This window comes from Mytilus californianus, unplaced genomic scaffold (assembly GCF_021869535.1).
Source record: "Mytilus californianus isolate M0D057914Y unplaced genomic scaffold, xbMytCali1.0.p SCAF_4, whole genome shotgun sequence".
Lineage (NCBI taxonomy): Eukaryota > Metazoa > Mollusca > Bivalvia > Mytilida > Mytilidae > Mytilus > Mytilus californianus.
This window is the reverse complement of record NW_026262690.1, coordinates 47,210,640-47,220,271: the sequence shown is the minus strand read 5'-3', so window position 1 is coordinate 47,220,271 and position 9,632 is coordinate 47,210,640. Positions and strand designations below refer to the sequence as shown.

The following is a 9,632-nucleotide window of genomic DNA, read 5'->3' as shown; positions in this document are numbered from 1 at the left end:
ATATATATAAGTACATCTAAACAAGTGACAACTCTACGACAGTCCATCCATTGGATCACCAGCGAAGGTGATACACGGCTGAAAACACATATTATATTCATAATTACTCTAAATATCAGCAAAACAATGTTAATTTCGGCAAATTTGCGGAAGCAAATTTTTGTTCTTCCCTCGCCGTGATTCGGACTCATGCTATTGGGATATCGTGACAACACCGCCTGCACTGTGTCCAGCGCTCTAGACCACTCGGCCACCTAGACGTATATAATATACATTGTGCTTGCAAGTCTGACATCGTTTGTTCCCACACCCCTTTGAGGATAAATCAGCTCTCGCCAGTAAGTCTTCAAGGCTTTTGGGACTACGGAAAGCCAGTAAGGGTGACTCTGGGAAGATTTTGGATACTATAGGATATTTTTCCATTTCTTTCCAATTTTCGCGGATATCTTTAAAGTTATAATTTTTTAGATAAATATGAAATTACAAAAAGCTATGACTGTTTGAGTTCCTTCGTTAAGAAAATTGAGAGAATATAAATTTATACAACCATAGTACACTTATTATGTTTTCCATTGGTTTTATCCCTCGTTTCTGTTAATGGTGAGTCTTATGAAAACCGGAACGAGCGTCTGCTGTACCACATTTCATCTCCTAGAGCACCACCAGCCCAATTGTCAGCACTTTTGTGTTGACATGAAATTTTATTATTGTCATTGTTCATTTTCTGTAAATCGTTTATGAAATGTTGAGTAATATATTGCCTTAGTCGTATCAGGCACAAATTTTCGGCTTTTATTGCCCTTTAACTTTGTAATAGATTTGGACTACCAACTGTTTTGAATCGAGCGCCACTGATGAGTCTTATGTAGACAAAATGCTTGTCTGGAGTACCAAGTTATAAGCCTGGTATCTTTGATGAGTTTTATTTTAATACGATAGGATTAGCTTGAAAATATTCGAAAAAAATAAATTGATACCATTAGCGACCGTAACATCGCATATATCCGTATTGCAAATATTTGTCTCTGTAAAGCTTTTACCAAGTTATTTGAATACAATCAAGTCAAACAATTCATTTAATTAAGTATAACACATCAGAAATGATATCCCGTTAGAAAACAAATTAAAAAAAAAAACTTTCAGAATAAAGAAATAAAAATGATTAAAATTCTTTTAAACACTGTTCACGCATTTACAGTATCGTGGATAGCTTATGGGAATGAACCTAAGTTGAGGCACGTATGTCATGTCCTCATCAACCACAAGAATCCATGTGTGGTAATCGTCATCCCTCTGACAGGTTCCTGAACTACAAGTGGCACTTGCTCTGAAAATAAAACAGATCCCACTGAAAATTATAATTTCAAGAGTTGTCTTTCTAATTATTGACAAATGTGTCCAGTCATCTCGTTATTTGCAAAAAACCGTGTCTGACTTAAGCATGCATTATATGTGAGCAGAGGAGCGATATTAAATGTTAGTGCAGGTTTTGATATATATATTAATGACTTCAGTCAAGGTGGGCTTTAGATAGGGCTTGTCTGCTACAAGGTAAATGTAAAAAAAAATATGGAATTATGATTACTATTTTTTACAACAAATAATTGAAATTATAAAATTTGCTGTTATGAAGACGTCTTTCAGTTCATAATTTGTTATTTTTATAGTGATTTCTATTTGTTAACTGCGTACTAAATTTTATAGTTTTTTTTAAATTTGGAGGGAGGTGGAGGGGTGAATAAACTAAGGGTGACATTGTAGTTAGTTTATTTATTTCAATTGGTAATAGCAAATCAATACTATACTGGCTACTACAATTGTTTGATAGATGTTTTTCCCTTTATTTTAAGAGACAATAATATATCTTAATAGTCCGTTTGAAATCTATAAATCTTAAAAAATGATTGATAAAAATCAAAATTATGTAGGTGGCATCTGAATTTACATCCCATATTTGTATGCATTATGTTTTCTGGTCTGTCCGTCCGTCCCGTATCAGGTAAAAGTTTTTGGTTATGGTACTAGTTTACCATCAATTTTTTGGTCAACTTGAAACTAACCGGTAGTTCACATGTTAGGCCATTTGCAAATGATTTTTACAGTTTGCTCTTATATTGTGTTGTAGCACCACTATCTTAAGTTAGGGGAGGGTTGAGCGCTCACACACATGTTTAACCCCACCACATTGTTTATGTGTCTGTCCCAAGTCAGCATCCTGTAATTCAGTGGTTGTCGTTGGTTCATATCTGTCATATTTGTTTCTCGTAAAATGTGTTGTTATAAATTAGGCCATTAGTTTTCTCGTCTAAATTATTTCACATTTTTCATATCGTGGTCTTTTATAGTTGACTATACGGTATGTTTTTTTTTTCATTGTTGACGGCCGTGTAGTGACCAATAATGGATTATGTCCACGTCATTTGAACTTCGAAGTATAGCTGACCCATTGTCAATCATACCATATCTTCTTATGTTTATAATGTTCATTATGGTGTAAACGTTTTAAACTATATGCCAAATTCCAGTTTTGATACTGATTTTATGGTTCACTGAACGTGGAAATGTGATACTGTGAAATCAGTACATTCTCAAGTTAAAGATTGGTAAAAACAGTTTATCGAGTTGTTTACCGAGCTCGGAAATGTAGGTACGATCCGGGTAGACTTATCAATCCTTTAAATAAACTTATTCTAAAAGGTTACCAATTCAACACTGTAATTCGATCTTTGAATATTGCTTTATTGGTATCAGTATTGATTTCAGTAAATTAAAACCATATTAAATACACATATTCACATTCCCCGGACTTCAATCTGTCTATACCTTTATTTTGGAGGGCGCATTACATTTGCGCGCATTTGGGGATTATTATGTTTTACGTTTGCGCGCAGCTATTGATTACATTTGCGCGCATCCATTTTACAGGTAACACAGGTAAAAATAAAGGTAATTGATAATAAATATGACTAAAGATATTGATTTTGAACACTTTCTGAATTTAAATCAGATTATGTTTTTTTCATATTGAATTCTAAAAAAATAAAGTGATCCTGAGAAATCCCGTAATAGCTTAAGGTATATATGTAAATTGATAAAGAATATTTCAGAGTGAAAAGTATTCTGTTTCCTAATTTTATTGAATAGTGATCACTAATGCAATCAATTTAAGTCAGTTTGTAAAGTTGCACCAAGACACTATATGGAGTTTCGTTTGTCAGAAACAAATCTGGGAAACACACATTAGTGTACGATGGATTTACTTTCCGTATCGACAGAACATTTAAGACGGGAGATATGTAATGGCTAGCCAATGTACCATAAAGAATTGCAAAGGCAGGATAAAAACTGTTCAACATTCAACAGCCGTTCTAAATAGTAACTGTAAACATACACATGAGTGTAGAAAACTTAAGAGGCAGAATATATTATACGTGCGGTTGTAAAACTACAGCCGACATAACTGTTAGGCCTATGAAACTAGTATTCGTTGTACCTGTATTTGCCTGAGTTTACCTCTAACATGAATACGCGCAAATGTTATCAAAAGCTGCTCGCAAGCGTTGTTTTTTAACCGCAAATGTAATACACCGATTTTGGCATTGCACAAAATCATGTTTTTCTCTGACTGTTAATGACGTCTTTACACTTAATCCATTGGATATTGAATGTGTACTCATTTAGTCTTACACACTTGCTTTTTTATTAGCTGGTGTTGGCTTTGAACTAGCTGTCAGTAACTGCGAGTACTCTCAGATCTGTATTTGTGTCTTTTTTGGTTTTAGGGATGTATAGAAATACCCTGCCACATCTGGTCTGTCTTTTTGTTATATGTTTTTCTGCTTTGTATCGATCTGATGGGTCCAGCCCATTTTCAACTGATTTTTACATCGGATGACCGTGAGTGCATTCCGGTGTATTGTTGCCACAGACATTTCTACCCACGTGACTTTTGTTTTTGACTGATAACCGAACGCAAAATAACATTCCTTATTTCTTGTTATATACCAATTTCATCAATGAATATTCATGAAAATAATTTTTAAGAACATAGATGAAAATGTTTTGTCGTGAGAAATATATATATCAATAACAAATCAAGGATACCGAAAATTTGTGTTAACGCATGCGGAAGAATATCTCTAGAACGTTTTGCGGGAAAATATGAATGCCTACTCAAATCCAATCTATTAGAAAAATCGAATTATTATAGAAGAGTGTCCACCATGCACTTGCACTGCACTATTATTAGAATAGTAGAATAGAACGATATACGAATGGATGAACATTATATATACATGTAACTGTTATATACAAATATTAATATAATATATAACAACAAACCAGAGTATACTGATTTGTATCACTACAATATAATAGTTATTACGGTGAGGTTGAATTCCCTGTCATTATTCATCATCCACGCACGAACTTGTCTCAGAAAAATATATATCTATGTACCTTAACCTCACTTTCAGGTATAGAGTTGTGATTTTTTTTCTGAGACAAGTGCTTGTGACCATCCACAAGAACTTGCGGTCATCCGATGTTCAGTACTTCGGTACTTTGATTATAGTTTGTTACACCACTGTCTCAGGTTAAGGAAGGGTTGGCGCCTTCAAAAATGTTTAACCTCGCCACATTCTAAAATACCTGTCCCAAGTCAGGAGCCTGTAGTTCAGTGGTTGTCGTTGGTTCATGTCTGTCATATTATTTTTCGTAAATTGTTTTGTTATAAATTAGGCCGTTAGTTTTCTGAATTGAATTGTTTCATATCTGGGCTTTTTATACCCGACTATACGGTATGGGTTTTTCTCAATGTTGAAGGCCGCACGGTTGCCTATAATTTCTTACATCCACTTTGTTTGAACATTAGTTGATAGTTGTCTCATTGTCTATCATACCACATCTTATTTTTATCATATTAAATATGTGGTCACATCAACTTGAAACTTAGCACATATGTTCATTATTGTGTGAACTATCGAAAAATATGCCGTATTAGGGTTTTAACCCTAATTTTACGGTTCACTGAACATAGAAATATAGTGCGAGCGAGGCATGGTGTCATATGTGCAATTATTGTCAAATATTTTGGTCATTAAATGAAAAAAAGTTGCCCTTAAGGTTTCTACAGAAAATATATATTTCCCAATTAAACCTATACAGAGGTGGGTATAGTTTATGAACACAACAGCCAAAAAAACAAAAACGAACCATTGCATTGGTCGATAATATTTTTTTTAGATGTGTTTTATTTAAATTTCAAAATGTTAGACTCTCTTACTTAAATTTCAAAACGTTTGCGCATAATGAAAAATAATACGTCAAATCTTGAATCGACAACATTCCTGTGATCTTAGTTTTGATAATTTTACTTACGGACAATCTCCAACGAACAAAAATTGCCAACCACCCGTTGGGTGATATACTTCATATTCCTTACTGTTGTAATCCACTTTCAAAGGAGCAACTGCTGAAAACGCACTGTAGCAAAAGTAAGAATATATCATGACACCGGATACTTTACTTATGAAAAGGGCACTATAAGATATACACACTGATTAAAAGAAAATAGTAGTCCATACAACACTACAACGAAAATTAATTATATCAACACTATTTTATCTTTCTCAGTTGAAAATAAAACGTCATAAAGGCTCTAACTTAAAATACTTAAAGTAGTATAAACTACATGTATCTGAAAGTCGGTCGTGCGGTGCGAGAAAAAATACGATGATTATACACAAGAAAGGTAACTAAATTACAGCCTGCCGACATCCCGACATTCCCTATGCTGTAGTACAGACTTATTCCCTATGCTGTAGTACAGAATTATTCCATATGCTGTAGTACAGACGTATTCCCTATGCTGAAGTACTGTCTTATTCCCTATGCTATAGTACTGACTTAACAATTTCTTAATCCTAAATCCGTTTGTGTTGATCTGAATTATATTTCAGTTTGTGATATTATGGTTTAGTTATCATTTGAAAATGAGTAACTGATGGTACTCACATATCTGTACTTTGTTTCCTATAGAGTTATTTTTGTGTTTAGTATATATTTGATGAGTAGAACCCTTTCAAACGGACTTGAAAAGTTTGTTCTTATATTAAGCTGTAACTCTGCTGTCCAAGGTTAGAGATGGGACTGAACGACCATGTTTAACCCTGCCACAATGTTTATGTACCTGTAATCAATGTCGTACTAGGTTGTTGTCTATCATAAGTGTTTTTTTTATGTTGTGTTTAGCATATATAACCAGGCTTGTGGTTTTCTCTTTTGCACTGTTTCACATTTTGTCATGCCTAACCTTTTGCTCATTGTTGAAGGCCGTACGGTGACATGTAGTTGTTTACATCCTCACTCTAGGTGTCTGGTGAATGCTTGTCCCACTGACAATATCACCACATCTCTTTATTTTTATATTAACATTCAGTTAAAGTTTTACTCACGTTGAACAACAGGCCGAACATTCGGATCTTTTTACGCGAATAGTGTCAAACCAACGTCGTAATCGCTTTGAACATGATGGTGGATGAGTATATTTTGTCCAGAATACTTTCACTGCTTCTGGCTTGATGTGTGCTGTAGGATAATCATTTTCGCTGTTTTTAAAATTCATTATTTGATTTTCGGTATAAATCATCTTTTTAAACACACTTTTGTTTTTAGATAACCATCTCTTTGTATCGTTGCTTATACTTTTTGTACATAGTAACATTGCTGACCACAACAATATTTTGAACATAATCATGATTCTGTTTGTTCCTATAATAACTGAAAACATACGTATGTAAATTTATAAATAAATTGAAAGGCAATGAAAATAAGACATAACAGTAATAATGCTAAATGTATCTAAAAATATTAATTGTAAAATATATGTTAATTAATATTTCGTAACACAATATAAATAATGCCTTACTAAAATAATGGTTAATATTCGATGTTCATCCAACCTGTATCGCGGACCATTTGATCAAAGTCATCATGTATGTCCAAATTTCAAAGGTAAGCATATTTGCATATTGTTCACACTTGTGAATGGTACATGTTACGCAGTGGGTGTGGTACATATAGTCACGCATTTGAAATAGGTTGTGAATACAAGGGATACAACAGAAATTATGAAATATGATATCAGTTCATTATTTATCTATTAGTTTCTTCAAAACAGCCATAGCCTTGTAAGGGAATCTGTCCTGTTTAGGACCACTTCTCGCAGAGGAGAAATGAATATAGAATGAGCATACACAACATCCATATTTGCTTTAGTGAAACGTGATTATATGGAGTGGTTGTCTTTTATATTTCATGAAAGACGCAAGTTTTAAGAAATGCGTTTTATTAACTCATTAAATATTCTTGGTCGTAATAAGCGTAATTGATAATTGGACAATATGATTTTGTTTCACGTCCCTACAATTTCCAAAGTTGTATCCTCCCTTTGCATTAATAAACAAAAATATTTGAACATATGAATATGCTATCTTTTGAGACATTCCTCAAATGACTAAATTAATACGAATTAGAGCAGGCAGTATCTTGACGCGACAAATTCCAAATATATGTATATTACAGTTACCATGGTAAAAATTATTTCATAAAATACACACGTACCTTTACATAAACTAAATATTTGATGGTAAACACAACTTTTGAAAAGTCTGAAAATGGATTGATTCTTTGAATTTAAAAAAAAATCTAATAAAAAAAAATCTGATTAGACTAATCAGAAATTGTAACAAAAGTATTAATTTCAGTTTACCTGTAAAAATAGTTTCAGCGTCTTTTAAAAAGACACATATACGGTATAATTATGCTTAATGTTTGAAATTCAATTTAAGTTATGTTTTTCTAATAATTTTTTCTTTATATATAAATTTTACGAAATTGATAATGAATTCCATGGAAGAAAAAAATGGCTACATCTGAGGTTTTGACTAGTTTAAATATCCTGTTTATGCCAGTAGTATATGCAAGTCCATTTGGATTAAAAAAAAGAAATGTAACAAAGTATATATTATCCCCCGTCTTACTTAAAAGTTTCAGTTTTAAAAATTGTTTTGCAACTTACTTGACAAACTATTCGGTACACATTTGTACTGAAAATCTTGATTGTTCTATGCGAATTCGTGTCGCATCTATCTTCTATGATATGAATGTTGCTAGACACTGCTCCATGACAAATATGTTGTCACTGCTTACATCATATCAATATTGTTTTGTGGGGAAATCATTTGATAAAGGAATTATGTTCTGTCATTTAACTTTAAAACTTATTACTATGTCCATTTGAAATTTCGAAATATGAAGAACTGGATCATCATTCACTCTGCTAGATACCTATACAACACAAGTGTAAAAGAGATGCGAAAGATACCAAAAGGACATTCATACTCATAAGTAAAAAAAAAACTGACAACGCCATGGCTAAAAAAGAAAAAGACCAACAGACAACAAAAGTACACAAAACACATCATACATATAAAAGAGAGGCGAAAGATACCAAAGGGACATTCATAGAAATAAGAAGATGTGGTATGAGTGCCAATAAGACGTGACTCTCCATCAAAGTCACAATGTCTAAAAAGTAAAAAATTATAGGTCAAAGTTCGGCCTTCAACACGGAGCCTTGGCTCACACCGAACATCATACTCATAAGTCGAAAAATAACTGACAACGCCAAGGCTAAAAAAGAAAAAGACAAACAACAGTACACAAAACACATCAATTCATAGATATAAAAGAGAGGCGAAAGATACCAAAGGGACATTCAGACTCATAAGTCGAAAACAAACTGACAACACTATAGCTAACTCGTGATATTGCGGAGTTTGACAAGTGCTCTAAAAACCTCTTTCCAAATCACTAACATCGAATATATCAGCAATCCGGACTTAAGTGTTACTGTAAACCGGCATTGTAAATCAGTTGTGGGTACAAAAAAAAAACAAAAAAAACAAAACCGTATGATCTATTAGAAATCATAATAGAAAGACCGTTGTTTGTAAGAAAAGGAACTTCAAACGCGGATTAATACCTAATACACATGTACATACATATATTCCGTTATATCATTTCAAAATTTCAAAATAATAATGCATCTACTTAAAAGTCAAATCAGTTCATTTCAATAAAATAAATATATTTAATTTAATAGAATATCTTTATCAGATCTAGTATTCAATGGATTATGTGAATGTATTCAAAATAAAGTATTTAAAATTCATGAATACTTAGTGTTTACATCTTACCTTTCTTTACTTGATAACAAATAATGATCTACTATCTGAAAAAAAACATACGTATTTATAAGTCGTATCTTAAGTCCTCAGGCAAATGATCATCGATGAGAATAGATAAACGTAATGTTATATGATTTTATAGTTTCCGTTTTAAATCGCTGATTTTAGTTACAAAAAATTAAATTACGATAATCTCTATTTTTAATTTGCTCATAAAACTATAATACTTGGAAATTTGAAACAATTGCTCGATATAAAAATAAAACTTTCGATGGAATTGAATGCATTTCATGCCTCAAAAGTAGTTATGTATGTAAACACGTATATAAGAAAGTAAACAAGAATGACTGAACAAAAGACCCAGAGTACTAACGGTTTTGT

General features: G+C 32.6%; 1 protein-coding gene across 1 annotated transcript; it reads right to left on the bottom strand.

The window, feature by feature from the left end:
• Positions 1-1,063: 1,063 nt before the first annotated feature.
• Positions 1,064-9,378, bottom strand: LOC127738160 (uncharacterized). The gene is made up of 4 exons (XM_052249303.1): positions 9,261-9,378; positions 6,456-6,780; positions 5,380-5,484; positions 1,064-1,327 (listed from the first exon to the last, which is right to left on the bottom strand). The coding sequence occupies exons 2-4, from the start codon at positions 6,755-6,757 to the stop codon at positions 1,174-1,176; spliced, it is 561 nt and encodes a 186-aa protein (XP_052105263.1). The 5' UTR covers positions 6,758-6,780; positions 9,261-9,378; the 3' UTR covers positions 1,064-1,173.
• Between the last annotated feature and the right edge of the window lie 254 nt (positions 9,379-9,632).